General features: G+C 37.4%; 1 protein-coding gene across 3 annotated transcripts; it reads right to left on the minus strand.

Annotated features, from left to right (window-relative positions):
• Positions 1 to 5,241: 5,241 nt before the first annotated feature.
• Positions 5,242 to 7,341, minus strand: LOC123317112 (THAP domain-containing protein 5-like). Of its 3 annotated transcripts, XM_044903490.1 has the most exons (5): positions 7,003 to 7,341; positions 6,692 to 6,877; positions 6,506 to 6,567; positions 6,286 to 6,451; positions 5,242 to 6,173 (listed from the first exon to the last, which is right to left on the minus strand). In XM_044903490.1, exons 1-5 carry the CDS (start codon positions 7,065 to 7,067, stop codon positions 6,026 to 6,028), a joined length of 627 nt encoding a protein of 208 aa, XP_044759425.1. In that variant the 5' UTR covers positions 7,068 to 7,341; the 3' UTR covers positions 5,242 to 6,025. The 3 variants fall into 3 exon arrangements, with proteins under 3 accessions (XP_044759425.1, XP_044759424.1, XP_044759423.1); XM_044903489.1 differs by having other exon boundaries at positions 6,286 to 6,561; XM_044903488.1 differs by having other exon boundaries at positions 6,286 to 6,567.
• Positions 7,342 to 17,187: the final 9,846 nt, after the last annotated feature.

The following is a 17,187-nucleotide window of genomic DNA, read 5'->3' on the forward strand; positions in this document are numbered from 1 at the left end:
GAAGACGTAGCTGGGGAGGACTACGTTAGTAAATTAAGGAACAAGCTGGATTACATACATGGCAAGGTGCGCAATCAAATGCAGCAAGCAAGTGACCGAATGAAAATGCGCTACGACATCAAGGCTATTGAAGGTGGATTCGCCACTGGAGATCTGGTGTGGCTACATAATCCACAAAGGAGGAAAGGTTTTTCACCAAAGCTGCAGAGACAGTGGGAGGGACCGTATGAAATAATCAAGAGGATAAATGATGTAGTTTACCGGATAAGGAAGCTCCCCAGAGGAAAACCAAAGGTTGTCCATTTCAACCGATTAGCCCCGTACGCGCAGGACGAAGAAGAGGTACGTCTTGTGGAAGCCCCGATGCAAGGTAGCAGCGATTACCAGAAGTTTATGGATTGTTATGGTGAGACACGCGTTGCACGGTTCGGCGTTACACAGGAAGTACATCAAGATCTCTTTACCGTGTCTGAGGAATACTCTCTCGCTCATTGCGTAGCGGAGGACCTTCGTATGAGCAAAGGAATAGCCAGAGTATTCAGAAATAAATTTGGACGTCAGGAACAACTATTGCGACAGCAGCCAAGAATCGGGAAAGTTTTGAAATTGAAGGCTGAAGGTCGGTTCATTTATTACTTAATCACAAAGCAACATTCCTATCAGAAGCCAACCTATCAGAATCTATGGACGGCACTGCATAGCTTGAAAGAAGACCTTCAACGCTTTGGGGTTAGGAAATTAGCTGTTCCCAAGCTCGGTTGTGGATTGGACCAGCTAAATTGGCGAGTTGTGCGAAGCATGCCGGAGGTGGTATTTCAGGGGACTGGTGTACGGATCCTGGTGTGCAGTTTCAACCCAAAGCAGGCCAGGGAGCCTGGAAAAACTGTGGAGTGCTACTTCCATCGGACAGGCTACTGTAGGAATGGTGATGAGTGCAAGTTTCGCCACGGTCCTCGGAGGAATTCACTAAATCTGTTCTGGGACAGAACAGGCTTAAGGAGGGGACAGTGTAACCAGTCCGGCCCTTGCGGTCGGACCTTTCGAGAACCAGAGCGGTCCCGAGCTTCCAGAACAACCGCGAATCTACCTGAATGTTTCCGGCGCCTATATAAGCCCAGCGGAGGAGCAGGTAGGAAGTACAAGTACAGTTATAGTTCACAATGCAAGCGACTAGTGGAAATAAATACGAGTGGAAATAAATAGTAGTGACATAGTTAGTTTTTGAGTTATAAGTGTAAATAAATAATTTTAATAAGTTGGACGTTTTAATCAAGCGAAGAAAACGTTACAATATTTCGAGAAATAGTCAATTAAAATGAGGTAAGTAACATTATTAAGTTCATATAGATCAATACCAACTTTTATCCGTGCTTTTTCAGGTATAGGATGAGGCTTTAAAGACTGTTTGATATTATTTCTGGAGTATCTGATACATGTTGGACAACTCAAAATTAAATTCTCTATATCATTAGACAAGCCTGGCCAATATAACACATTAAATGCTCTCCATTTGGTTTTGTTATTCCTAAGTGACATAATAAGTGTAAAATTCTCAACATTTCTTTTCTAAGTGATTTTGGAACAATTATGCACCTGGATACAAAACATTATTTATTAAAACTATTCAATCTCTAACATTCCAAAATAATTTTGTGTTTTCATTACATTCAGATCGTTTATTAGGCCAGCCATTTTTGACATATTTCATTACATTTTGTAACTGTTGTTCTTTCTCAGTTTTAATTATAAATTGATCGAGATTATTTTGGCTAATTGGAAAATTTTCAGTCAATACATTCACTTGAGCTTCATAGTCATTTTCTTTTATAATCTGTTCATCATTCAAATTAGGTACATTTATTCTACTTAGAGCATCAGCAATATCCATTTCTTTGCCTGGCTTCTAAATCAAATTTATGTTATACCATTTGTAGTTTTAACAACATTCTTTGGAGTCCCATTGGACACTTAACTAATGATTTTTTGAATAAACCCAAAAGAGGCTTATGGTCTGTTTCAATGGTTACTTCTTTACCAAATATATAATGATGATATGTTTTATAGCCATAAACAATAGCAAGAAGTTCTTTTTTTATCTGAGCATAAGCTTGTTGTATCAAAGTTAGTGATTTTGATAATAGTAAGCTAATGGTTTACAATTTTGTAGCAATGCTGCACCTAATGCATATTGACTTGCATCAACTGTTATAGTAATAAGCAATTTTGGACTATAATATTGTAACACAGGAAGTGTTATCAGAATTTTTTTCAATTTTTCAAATGCTTTTTCTTGCTCAATTTCCCATTGAAAATAATTTTCTTTCTTCAAAAGTTCTCTCAATGTCTTGGTTAAATCAGATAAATTTGGAATAAATTTGTGAACGTAATTTAAAATACCCAAAAATCTTTGAATTTCAATTTTATTATTTGGCACAGGATAATTTTTAATTATTTAAATTTTGCTTTCATCAGGTTGTATACCATTTACACTAATAATATGACCTAAGTACTTGATTCTGTTGACGTTAATTTTATATTTACTTCTATTAAACTTCACTTTATTCAATTTTGCACGTTCAAGGACAAGTCTCAATCTTTCATCATGTTCTTTCTTATTCGAACCCCAAATTAAAATATCATATATATATATAAATGGTTGTACCTTTGATACCTTCAAAACACTCTTGCATTTTTCGCTGAAAAACTTCACTTGCACCTTGCACTTTTCAAACCATAAGGAAGGCGAAGAAAACGATATCGTCCAAATGGTGTGTTGAAGGTTTTGTACCTTCAACTTGAACTTTGCATATCCAACTGAACATTCCAAAATCCATTGGAAACATCTAAAACTGAAAATACTTTAGCATCATTTAAATCTTTAATAGTTTCTCCAAATGTCGGAATCTGAAAATGTTCTCTGTAAATTGCTTCATTTAAATCTGTTGGATCAATGCATAAACGAAAATCACCGTTTGGTTTACTGACAATAACCAAAGAATTAACCCATTCTGTTGGCATTGTTTCCTTAACTATAATTTTTTGTTTCACCAATTTATCCAATTTTGCTCTAATACTGAATGAAGCTTTTCTACTTGCATGTACTATGGGTGGAATATTTTTATCAATTTTTATAGAGTACTGACCTGGAAGGCAACTAATTCCTTCGAAAACTTCTTTAAATTCATCCAAAATATCTGTTCCCACATAATTTAACATTTTATCAACATTCAAATCATCAATTGTTGGCAATCCAATTATATTGGATCCATCATTTTTGACAAAATTAAAATATAAATTGTGAGTTTTTTCTTTCAAACAACAATCCAAATATGCACCTCCAATGACATTTAAAGATTCACCAGTATAAGTGCGTAATTTACCGCTATTTCTTTTAAGTGTTAAAATATTTGTTATATGTACTATAAGAAATTATATTTGCTTGTGCACCAGTATCAACTTTAAACTGTAAATTGTATTTGTTTACCAATAAATTCATAACCCATTCTTTAGCATTTTCATTACTACTCACACGACCTAAGAATAAAGTGTCTTCATCGGAATTAGAATTCTCTTCTATGTTATGGATGTTTTGATGTTTCTTGTTTCTGCATAATTGTGAAAAGTTCAATTTGTTGCATACTCTGCATTTTCTTCCAAAGGCTTTGCATTGTCCTGGTCGATGATGATTTCCACATTTTCCTCAAACAGCTTGTTGACGTTGAAAATTTTGCCATTTTGAGTTTGATGAAGATGCTTGCGCATTGGGAAATTTTGGAGACTGCGCGTTGGAATTGTGATGGTCTTGTTTTCTTGGTATGCTCGTCCGATGTGATAACGGTTTTTTTAGGTGTTTTTTCTTAATTAATTTATGAAGTCATTTTCTTCAACTTTCATGTCAGAAAAATGGGAACAAATTGCTTGTAAATGATTTTTTGAAGTTTCTGCTGCCTTACATATTTCCATTGCTTTCAACAAATCCATGTTTTTAGTTCGTGACAATCTATCTTTGACTGCTGCGTCCTTAATTCCCAAAATTAATCTTACTCTTAAGAGTTGAAAATTCGCAACACTCACTAAATTGTGTAACGTTTATTGTTTGTATAAATTTTATTCATATAAACAATAAACGAATTAATTCAGATGCATAACATCCGCAGATAATTAAATCAACGAATGTTACGATCTAAATCGAACTGACAAACTACCATCGCTCGAAGTATTACCAGAATTTTCATTTCGTCGACAAGAGTAGTCGACGAAATGAAAATTCTGGTAATACTTCGAGCGATGGTAGTTTGTTAGTTCGATTTAGATCGTAACATTCGTTGATTTAATTATCTGCGGATGTTATGCATCTGAATTAATTCGTTTATTATTTACCTGCCTTACTGTGAAGGCGCGATCCATTTCTTATTTTATTCATATATTTTTCTTTTCATAAAATGTTTGAGTCGAAAATGGAATTGTGAAGCACCCTTTCTCATTTTGATTTTCGACTGACTCGTATTCTTCAAAGATATTACACACCAAGATGGAGCATCCCTATATTGAAAGCATGGAATGTTTTGTCCGCAAAGTAAACACTGAATGTTTACATACAAACGCGGCAATAGTAAACAGAAACCAGTGGCGTAGTTTAAAAGTTGTAAAAAATAATAATATGTAATATCTTTTATTATAGCGGTGTGAAGAATAGTAATGATGGGTGTATATGAATTTGATAATTACATCAATTCGTTTGGAAAATAAAATTGTTTGATGTAATTTCTCGTTAAATTGAACTGAAATGACCTGAGGCACGAATTGTTTTCGATATAACTCCGAAGTTTTAAAAGAAATTTTCGCACAAATGGTTATGATATTCCGTAAAAAAAATTTCTATTACTGCTTGCAGACCGCTCCTATTCAACCCTGGGATATCAATTCGGGTTACCAATCTGAAGCACAAAGTTTTTCCGATATATCTCCGAAGTTTTAACGAGAGTCAAAACGAAATATTCACACATATGATTGTCGACTATCCAAACTTCATATTCCGTGAAAAAACTTCGGGACTAAGATTGGTTTCTTCCAAAAAATAAATATTTGTTTAGTATGATCCATAACATTGCCCATACATCGAGGTATTTCAGGTTTTGCACTAGGCCGTTCGCTTATTGTGTCAAGGGAAATTTTTTGATAAATGTAGATGTAAATGTAGATTTAAAAAAAAAATTGCTAAACCACTGATGTGAGGAAAAATTTATTTTTTCAATAATTCCAAAAATACAGATTCGATCATGTTGATAGCTAGTGTTTCAGTAGAGAATAATATGTGATATAGCCTTAAATTTTGTTTTCTACATTTTATTTAGAAATTAATTGCAATAATTCATTAAAATTTGCTTTTGTAGTCGAACAGGAATAAAAGAAATATTCCTATAGAAAAAATGAACAAAATCTCATGAGAACAATTCTTAATTATTATTATACAACTCCATCCAGAAAAACATTACAGTACAATGACATAAATTAATAGGTCAATAAGGAGCTCACAAAATTAACTAAGACTCAGACAATTCTCAAAATAGTCAATACGTCTTTATCAAAATTATACTTAAAATTTAAATGATTGAATGTTCTTATTAAATGATTGAAAACTTAATACTGACAAAAAATTCCTTTATAAAAACATATCACAATAATCCTGTAGCTCAACATTTATATGCAACATTTATAATAAGAGGGACTAATTAGAAAGCATAATTCTTTTATTAGATTACTGAATTCATTGCTGAACTTGAATCAAGTATTATTTTGTTTTCAACCATTTTGCACAATTGAAAATGTGGTGAGTACCACACTATTACAAGATAAAAATTATCAATCATTTTTAGTACATATAGATCTGGAAAATAGAATATATAAACGAAACAATAGGATTCTGAAAGTGTGACAACATGACAATGGACAGATACTATCAAATTTGAAAATAAAGGAAATACACGTAGTTACTTTGATGAGGGGTATCAACAGACTGGTGCAATCATTGCATGTAGCAGACAAATCTGAAGCAGTTAAGATAGTTAGATAGTTCAGAGCCACTCAGTTTTGGGAATTCCTCTACTCTACCAATATCTGAGAGTGTCTGGGTCACACTCCTTCCATCTGAAGCAGTCGATGTGCAACATGAACTGAAATGAAAACATATCAACATAAATTATGGTTGGAAATGATCGCAAAACTAACACTTTTTAAATGATTGTTTTCACCTGATGCATTCAAAATAATATTCAATACACTCACGTATTTGTATGTGGTGCTGCAAATTTTTCAGTATCAAATACTTCTAAGGAATCCACTTTGCCTGATAAATCTGAAGCGACCAAAGCAACAGACATGTCTGTAGCAGATAAATCGGAAGCAGTCAATGTGGCAGATAAATCTGAAGCACTTGCGGTAGCAGACAAATCTGAAGTTTCTGATAATTCAGAACCAATCAATTTTGAGGACTCCCTAACTTTACCAACATCTGATGGGTCCTGGGTCATATACCTTTCGTCTGAAGCCGCTAATGTGTTACTTGAACTGAAATAAAATATAAAAAATTAGGATTCTTCAATAAGAATTGTGTAATCCCTTGAATTATTATAGTAACATTATTTAAATGATTCATTTCACTCGATACATTCAAAATATTCAGAATACTCACCAAGGATCAGGCAATGAAATCCTGGATGGAATAGCTTCAGTTTTCAAACATTTTTTTCCAAATTTAAGGATGAAATCTTCGTCACAGAAATGGTCAGAACAAACATACACCCATTTGGAAGATTCTGAAATTTTCAGTTTTAACTGGTCCATCCATAATTTCTGTCGAGCACTATCAATAGGCATTCTAATGAGAGGAAAAATTCTTTAGTGATGAATTAAACAATACGAAATTAGTACGAGACTAATGAAAAAAGCTAGGTATCCCAAGTTACGCCTATGGAAAAATATCGTTTGTTGTTGTTTACTTACCGGTGCATGGATTTCCCACTGCTTTTACTGCTGATTTTTCTGCACACCACACAGCGATTCACCATTTTTGCAGTTTCTAGTTATTGTCTAACACCGTTTTCACGTAAATCGTCCAACAATAACGTTTGTATCATTCAAGATTCGAGAATATGTAAACATGTGGCCATTCGAAGTGGGTTGTTGAATAAACAACGTTGCCAAACTTCTTTCTTCGTCATCTCCTTATTTTTTTATATTAAATTTATGAACATAATTTCATTATGTAACTTGGCTTAGAACATATCCTGAATTCATCAAGCATTAGTATTGTCAGTATTATCATTTATTCAATAGCCGATACATTTTATATTGAAATAATTATGTCATATTTCCTCTCGAACGGAAGCGAAAACCTGGGATTATATACTTTTCCAAAAATATTGCCAACGCTGCTTGACAATTCAGCATCATTCGGATAGCTTCGGAAAACACGATTCTTTCAACCAATCGTTGTATGTGGTTTATTGTTTTGGTTTTGATCATCACTTCGGATAACTTCGGAAAACACGAGTCTCTCAACCAATCGCTGTATGTGGTTTATTGTTTTGGTTTTGATCAAAATATAAACATATAGCTATCTTAATTCGAGGACGATTTCTCTCTCACTATGCTCTATCTTGGTGTGTAATATCTTTGGTATTCTTGTTCAATTCTTCTCGGTCCAATATTGAATATATTTCCATTTTCCGCCCCTCAAGTATAGGCAGTCAACAAAACTTCTCTTATCCGTTTCCACTAAACAAAAAACTTGTCCCATATTCCATCTGCGTAAAACTAATGAAGTGAATTCAATTCTAAGATAGTATTTATCGAGTATAGAAGATATCAACTGTTTCCGATTAAGATTTTCTCTTCGACCTGTTGTGTTGGATAATTTGGAAAATTGTTGAATCAATTGGATTTTGCTGATTTTATTTTATATTTTTTGGAAATCAAGTAAAATCTCCGTCTTGTACGGGATAAATCGACATACTTCGATAGAAAACTCTAGAAAAGCCGTCTTCCATCTTAGTTAACGAAGAATTCATTATTCTTCATTTGCCTTCATTAGAGTTTATTGCAGGCTTCTTTTGATAAGCATACAATTTGGCGTGTTGGTTTGTGCAAACTGTTTCCTGAGACCTATAGGCACCGCCATACGACGTGTTGGAACAACTTTTCTGGCTGAAAGCGGGAAGAAGTCAATCTTCCTAATCATCTACGGGACCTCTTTCTCTGGATGAGTAGCATATTTCACTTTCCTTATAAATTACACAATCTGAACTATTTTGTTGGACATTTTAGTTAAAATAATCATATTGGACCATATATTTATTGATTGGGAAGTCTGAATATTCATATAGTTACTAGCTGACCCGGCAAACGTTGTTTTGCCATATGAATAATTTCCTTTTGTATGTTGTATTATGTATGTATCATAAAAAAAAAGAAATTAAGAATTTTGTCTGAAAAATAAAAAAAAAAAATTTAGGGGTGGACTACCCCTAACATTTAGGGGGATGAAAAATAGATGTTGGCCGATTCTCATAGATAGCTGACCCGGCAAACGTTGTTTTGCCATATAAATAATTTCCTAATGATTAAATTACTAAAATGGCTATTAAAAAATAAGGGTTGATCGTAGAAGGGTGAAAATTGAGGATTGTATGTATTTTTGTATGTTGTATCATGTTAAAAATTGAGCGAAGCCCCTCTCCGACCTCTCTCTAGTCGACGCTACTGACCAGCTCCGGTGGCCACGTATGGTACCCCGATTCGGCGGTGCGCTGGTTGAACGACGCAGCGGCTCCACTTTCCGTGTTTTTCAGAAGTGGAAAACCCACACATTTACACATTTTCTTAAGATTCTCTTTGTTAGCTCTGTAGAAGTAACGTCTCTTAGCTTTCATAGTGCTTTTGTAACACCTCATTTTCACGCTCACCTCTTCTAGTTTTTAATTTCAAGTCATCTCAACTACTGAACAGCACTCTATGGTGGACGGGACCACCATGGATTTCCAAGTCACCAGATTCCTGGCCCAATCGTCAGCCGGCAACGACAATTGACCCCGAATCTGAAGCAAGACCCACCAAGAACCTCCTCACGGCCGTAACTCAAGACTACTCGTGGGATCTTATATACAGGTATTCTTCTCTCAATAAACTGTTAAGAATCACCTCTCTCTGTTTAAGAGTCCTCGCCCGACTCAGACACTCCTCAACTCTGAACTTCTCAACTCCGCTCACCTCAACTGACTTGGAAAAATCAAGGATCTATTGGATCAAGGCTACTCAATAAGTGTATTTTCCTCAAGAACTCAAGGCTCTTCAAAATGGTACTGCTCTGTCATCCTCACATGTGTTCAGTAGACTCACGGCGTTCATCGACCATGAAGGTGTCATTCGTGTAGGCGGACGAATCACCAACGCTCTATTAGACCCAGATAGCAAGCATCCTGCAAAAATTCCTCGAGCTCCTCAATTGACTTCTCTGATTATAGATTCTGCTCACAAACGAACACTCCACGGAGGTACACAATTCACACTGTCCACCATCTGACAACAATATTGGATCATTGGAAGAAGAGCCCCAGTGAAATCCCACTTCCTGAAGTGTGCTATATGTATGTGCAAGGCAACGAGGTATATGAGCTCAACAACTCATAGGACAATTACCAGAACAACGTCTCAGACCATCTCGTCCCTTTCTTATCACTGACGAGCGATTACCTCCTTGTAAGTGGCCATTAGGGCGAGTAATGACCATGCACCCAGGGTCCCCTCAAGACCTCCACGTCCACTCTAACTAGACCGATCTCGAAGTTAGCAATTCTGCCAGTCTCCTCTCCAGAAGCAACCAAGAAAGAATTTCAACCTCTCTAGTCATCTCGATAACTAACGCTGTTAGTTATGGCGGGCGGAATGTTAAAAATTGAGCGAAGCCCCTCTCCGACCTGTCTCTAGTCGACGCTACTGACCAGCTCCGGTGGCCACGTATGGTACCCCGATTCGGCGGTGCGCTGGTTGAACGACGCAGCGGCCCCACTTTCCGTGTTTTTCAGAAGTGAAAAACCCACACATTTACACATTTTCTTAAGATTCTCTTTGTTAGCTCTGTAGAAGTAACGTCTCTTAGCTTTCATAGTGCTTTTGTAACACCTCATTTTCACGCTCACCTCTTCTAGTTTTTAATTTCAAGTCATCTCGCATCAATCCTGGTGCTAAATTGTTCATCTCATAAGGTAAAGTACTCTCAGACTGCTCAACATCATACATTACACCATTTTCATGATAATTTCATTGTAATGAAATTAGTCCACGTGCAAGAGATTCAGAATCTAGAAATAGATTCCGAATCCTTGCGAGCACTGCTCAATTGAAATGTCCACTCAACTCAACTCGAACCATTGTCGTCTCAGACCTATATATTTTATTATATTTCATAATTTATATAGATTTTCAGACCTCTCTAGATATTCTCACATGAAAATGGGTATGTAGCACCAGGATTGAAACTTCTCAAGTTCATCTCCATAAAATTGATATCTGATTCATTGTCTTCTCGTAATATTCTTTATTATTAGAATCAGTTTTATCATTTTTATAACAACTCGTATGATCACCTCTTATACATATGACTAATTCATGGTGTTGAGTTTCAGATGAATGAATCCTCATATTCTCCAGGGTGGACCCTGGATGAAGCTGTTTTCCTCAGAACAGGATAAGAACACCTCAAGTTTCGTTAAGCGATCATGATAATGTTCGATACACCTCGACCTAGGCTCCACCCTGGAAAGTCTGCTCGACCACTCATGTCTACTCATTTGGTATGGTCTACTCTTTATAATATGTACTCTCATTGTTTCTCTTCTATATTCATTCATCGGACTCAACATGCATGTTAGTTTTCTCAGCCTTCAGCACATCTCAAAATCTACGATTAGAGATTTATTCAACTCAGTACTCTCATGACTTCTCTTAATTTATCAATTGTTTCTTCTATTTTTCTGATGAACGTTCTAATCGTGCTTACTTGTAAGCAGTTCGTCTCTGTAAATGTTGAATTCATTGATAAATTTTTGCACTCTTCAAGATCATCTCAATGTATATGAATTATACTATGTTCTTCTCATATTAATTATGATTGTCCTTTTCATTTAATTATTTATTATCGAACTTCTCATTTAATTAAAATTTATTGCCCTTTTCATATTATTTTTAATATTCTAGTGCTTCTCAAATTCATTAATTCTGTGCTTCTCATTTAACTTGTGCTACTCTTGTTCTGCTCATACTTACATTAACATTATTGATCAACTCAAATTTAATGTATCGATTTCTCGTTGATGATCAGACTTAGACATTGCAGTTTCACCTCGGGCCTATTTCTCTGTACTCTCGCGTCTTCTCTTTAAAATTCAGTATTCTAACCTTCGCGTTTTCTGATAGAAAAAGGAGGCTCTCGCAATCAATTTTCAATTGATTGCCCTATCACTGTGTAACCGTTGTGTTGATATTGGATTTATTGAACTCCTCAACGTCTAAGTCTGACATCAAGTGACTTCTCATTTGAACTGCTCTGGACCATCTCTTGTTTTTAATTGGATATTGTCTCTCTGAGTTTATAGATGTGGTTAATATTAGTTGCTTTTTACTGTATTAGCTTCATGCAGGTGACATATTCATTTTATGGTTGTGAATGATACTTAATAAATGTTTTTATACCATCTCCAACTCAATTATCTTTTCATACAGTCCACTACTCTTTAATTAAAAATCATAACACCCTCGATTTTTGAACATTTGGTCCTTCGGGCCGGATAATTGAGTTGGAATTTTATCATCGCTCACTAATCATAGTTCTCCTCTCTGCCTCTCATGGAATTGTGCACCTCGACCACTAATACTTTGAGTAATAAGCCTGCTCATGCCTTCATCTCCTCAAGCTTTCGTCATCTCAAGGAGTCTCTCGAGCAACCTCAAACGCCATCTCAACCGGTTGCTTCGTCCTCGTCTGCTCAGACATCTCATTATCAGTCTTCTCTGGCGACTACTCAAGTAATTCAACTCCTCAATTTCTAATGCTGAACGCCTCCATTACCTAAGATTTTCTTCAGTCGACTCCTCTGAAGTAGATCTGACGCTTGGCTCTCACTGGCACACCTCACTTCCCATAGCTTGAGGAAGTCTCATTTCTCAATACGAGGACAACCATCTCCTCTTGGCTGCTCTTTGCTATAAGATCTTCTCTACCCCTCAATGTTCGTCTCAAACAAGTCCTCGTTTCTATTATGAGACCCAGCTCTAGACCGAAATCTTCGAACTCTCACGATGCCGCCTCTAATGTCGCCTCTTCCAAAGTCTCCTCTAAGATCTGCTCAAAAATAGCCTTCTCATTAAATGGCCAAAACGGCCACAGACCCGCTCAGCCGAGCCGTCTCACCAAAGTCACCTCAAGCCTCCTCATCCAAGCCAACTCAAAGACCAGCGAAGCCAAGCCAGACACCTCGAAAAGGTCCTAAAGTACTCAGGCAGTCATCAAAACCCCTCGAAGACAGCTCATATCATTTTCGACCGCTCATCACACCAGTCATCTCGTACAACGCAAGACTCCTCATCGATTCTGGATCGGAACTCTCGTTCATCTCGGAAGACTTCTCAAGACAGCTCAGCCTTCCTCGAAGCCAGTCCAAAGTCACCATCGTTGGAATTGGTGGAGCCGCCTCAAGATCAAGAGGATCAGTATTGATCACACTGAAATCTCTTCACAATCACAAAACCGTGAATATAAATGCTCATATCTTGTCATCTCCATTTACTAATCTACCATCTTTCAATTGTTGCACACGACCACGTTTGCCACACCTCGACAATTTGAAGCTCGCCGATCCAGAGTTCTACACCTCAAGGCCAATCGACATCATATTGGGTGCTGATGTCTATGGTTCCATCATTCTTCCTCAACTCCGACAAGGGCCAGATGGGTCAACTCCAACAGCTCAGCTCTCGATCTTTGGATGGTTGGTCCTAGGTCCAATATGCCCTCATCAAGAAGTCTGCTCAAGTGTGTCTCCTCAATACCATACTATTCAAAAATCTGACCTTCAAAGCCTTCTCGAAAAGTTCTGGGAACAAGAAGTCAAGTCCACCTCCGTAAGTCACCTCACTGCTGACGAGCAGGAATGTGAAGACCACTTCAAGACTACTCACTCTCGACTTCCTTCTGGACGATACATGGTAAGACTCCCATTAAAATCATCATCTAATCTTTTGGGATCTTCCAGACAACGTGCCTTCCGATGCCTCCAAGGACAATTTCGCAAGTTCGAGGGAAACCAAGAATATTGCCAGCTCTACAAGGACTTCCTCACTGAATATGAACAACTCGAGCACATGAAGAAGGGTCCCTCAGACATCTCGCATCCCAGATACTATTTGCCGCATCATGGAATTCTCAAACCAGACAGCTCCTCCACCAAATTGCGAGTAGTGTTCAATGGTTCCAGTCCCACCTCAACAGGCCTCTCACTGAACGACGTCATGCACACCGGAGCGAAACTTCAGTTAGATGTTATTGATGTATTGTTCTGGGTACGTCGCTTTAAATTTGTGTTTTCCACAGACATCACGAAGATGTATAGACAGATCATGGTGCATCCAGACGATTGGGATCTCCAATGCATTCTCTGGCGAAACTCAGAAGATGAGATAGCGACGTACCACCTCACCACCGTCACCTATGGAACCAAGGCTGCTCCTTTCTTGGCCATTCGAGTCCTCCTCCAACTCATCGAAGATGAAGGTCACAAGTATCCACTCGCCATTCCACCACTCACCAAAGGTCGCTATGTTGATGATATCTATGGTGGTGCAGACACGAAAGAAGAACTCTCAGAAATCGCTATCGACCTGAAGAATCTCTGCATGGCGGGCGGCCTCCCCTTAGCAAAGTGGCAATCGAACTCTCCAAGTACGCTCAAGATGGTAACCGAGGAAGAAATGATACCATCGCCGATCTCATTTGACGACTGTCCTACTTCAACGAAACTTCTAGGCCTACTCTGGTATCCTCAAGAGGATTACTTCCCATTCAAGATCAACTCAAGCTCATCTGGGTCTGTGGTAACTAAACGTACTATGTTATCTCATATCGCTCAACTCTTTGATCCACTTGGATTAGTATTCCCTGTCACGATCAGGGCCAAAATGTTGTTGCAGGAACTTTGGCTCCAGAAACTGTCATGGGACGAACCACTGTCACCTCAACTCACAGAAAGATGGTGCAACATCAGAGAAAATCTCAAATCATTGGCCAATGTACGAGCTCCTCGCTGGGTAGGCACCCAAGAAAATGCTACCATAGAACTTCACGGCTTCTCTGATGCTTCTCAACTTGCCATGGCAGCAGTCCTCTATCTCGTAGTCCGCTCACCGTCCACAGGATCCAAAGTCACATTGCTCTGTCCGAAAACAAAAGTAACGCCTTTGAAACGCCTCACAATCCCGCGCCTCAAACTCACAGCATCTCTCATCCTGGCCAGGTTAACTAATTATGCTCATCGTGTTTTAGATACACAGATACACTCAACGACTTTGTGGACAGACTCAACAGTCTCTCTTACGTGGATCACATCTCACCCAGCTCGCTGGAAGGACTTTGTTCGAAACAGGGTAGAGCTCATCCAAGACCTAACTCCAACTGCGCAATGGAGATACGTTTCCGGCAAGGAAAATCCAGCGGACAGTGCTTCTCGTGGCTTCTCGTCATCTCAACTACTGAACAGCACTCTATGGTGGACGGGACCACCATGGATTTCCAAGTCACCAGATTCCTGGCCCAATCGTCAGCCGGCAACGACAATTGACCCCGAATCTGAAGCAAGACCCACCAAGAACCTCCTCACGGCCGTAACTCAAGACTACTCGTGGGATCTTATATACAGGTATTCTTCTCTCAATAAACTGTTAAGAATCACCTCTCTCTGTTTAAGAGTCCTCGCCCGACTCAGACACTCCTCAACTCTGAACTTCTCAACTCCGCTCACCTCAACTGACTTGGAAAAATCAAGGATCTATTGGATCAAGGCTACTCAACAAGTGTATTTTCCTCAAGAACTCAAGGCTCTTCAAAATGGTACTGCTCTGTCATCCTCACATGTGTTCAGTAGACTCACGGCGTTCATCGACCATGAAGGTGTCATTCGTGTAGGCGGACGAATCACCAACGCTCTATTAGACCCAGATAGCAAGCATCCTGCAAAAATTCCTCGAGCTCCTCAATTGACTTCTCTGATTATAGATTCTGCTCACAAACGAACACTCCACGGAGGTACACAACTCACACCCAGCGAGCACAAAAACATCTCAGAGATGTTAAAAGTAAGAGATTTCGAGACATTGAACATCCACTGCGATGTTCTGTTTATACATGAATAGAACTTTTATAGAACAGCCAATGTCCGCCGCAGGCGGCTATTATATGGATGTCCCTGGGATGTCACAAAAAGAACTACTCAGAAGTTTTTTTGATAGCCTTTTCATGTACACAATAGAACATTTCTAAAGCGCTTTGCGCACACGAAATCGCTGTTTGTAAGACTTCATATGAAATTCTTTTGTGAGGCCTTTTTTTCTTTGATTTGAATGTTTGAGGATACCACATTCTATTTTAAATGAACTACAAAGTTTTTAAATGAAATGCAGAATACTATATAAGAATAAAAATATTTTAATGATACTCCAACAGGTACAAAAGGAAAAGAAATCACATTTCACATAAAAAATTGAACAACAAAAAACAATTGATAAATATTATACTACAGAAAAGGAGAATAAACAAAAAAATATATAACATTCAATAAAACAAACATAAATAACCAAAAAGAAATATCACATTTAACATAAAAAAACAGAAATAATAGAAAACAAACTGATTATAATATTAGATGTACCGAAAGGGAAAATGAAAAAAAATTCATGAAAAATTTATTTTCCCTTCATTTTATCGTCCCTCCTCCTCTGGCTAATATGCCTAAACCAATCTTTGGCATAAAGTTCGAATACTTTCCTAGTGATTTGGAATTTTTTATGGATCACATCTACAAAATAAAAACAACTCAAACAATTAATTCACAAAATATATATGAAGGTTAAGATGATTTTTTCCAATTAAAATAACAGAGAAAATAGCTGCATGAAAGGATCTGGAAGATTTGAGTTGTATATAGCTCCTGAACAGGTTGATTTGCGAAACGATTTTATTTATTTAATTATTTGTACTGGTATTTAAAGATGGAACAATTTAAAGGAGTTTTCAAAAACAAGAACTTTTCTGGGACAATTTGAATTATTTTGTGATTCACAAGTGATGAATGATTATTATCATCGTCGGAAGAGTAATCTTACAATCTTGCAAAATATATCAACGGCAGAGATAGATTATCGAAATATGTTGAAATCCTCGATGATATGGCTTTAAACTTTATAAAGTTATTTCTTGAATAATTATAATAACCTTCCATATACCATTCGATTATTCCAACCAAAATACAATGATCTTATACCTAGTCCCAAATACACAAATAATTTAACCACGCAGCGTGGATTCTTTTGAGGTTATATGTATGTTTCTGGACATTATACTATACATTTAATTCATGTAATACTTACTTATTAATTGTATTTGGTTACTATGAAGAGATCGATCCTAAATTCACAATCAAAACCAACACAGAAGTAGTTAATATTATACAAATCACCAATCAACTTTCAACTCCGAACAGTCCACAGTCCAAACTACGAAGAAAGTGGAAATGGCGGCAAAATGAAATAGGTCAATTGTATATTGTTTATTTGGAATCATTGAACTTTCTTTAGTTCAATGTTTGGAATAAACCTCCCAAGGCAAACTATGCGACGGCAAGAGAAGATATCCACACGTTTACATTATTTTCAACTCGACAGTACCTCTCAGTAGGTAGACGAAGAAATGCCACAGATGGCACAGATCAGAACAAATAAAGATTTCCAATAGCCTTTGGAGACCTCTTTGGGAAGTGCATATTACGTTTCAAAGAAACATCCTCATGCCAACATTTTCGAAACATCCCAAAACATCCCCGGGATGTTTGTGCTCGCTGGGCACTGTCCACCATCTGACAACAA

Source organism: Coccinella septempunctata, chromosome 7 (genome assembly GCF_907165205.1).
Source record: "Coccinella septempunctata chromosome 7, icCocSept1.1, whole genome shotgun sequence".
NCBI classification, from domain to species: Eukaryota; Metazoa; Arthropoda; class Insecta; order Coleoptera; family Coccinellidae; genus Coccinella; species Coccinella septempunctata.

Bases quoted from the DNA above. Each gene is read 5' to 3' on its own strand.
- LOC123317112 (XM_044903488.1), bottom strand. From the start codon at position 7,067: ATGGTGAATCGCTGTGTGGTGTGCAGAAAAATCAGCAGTAAAAGCAGT. The intron at 6,878-7,002 runs GTAAGTAAACAA...TCCTCTCATTAG, and splicing joins AGTGGGAAATCCATGCACCG to AATGCCTATTGATAGTGCTC. The intron at 6,568-6,691 runs GTGAGTATTCTG...ATTTTATTTCAG, and splicing joins ATTTCATTGCCTGATCCTTG to TTCAAGTAACACATTAGCGG.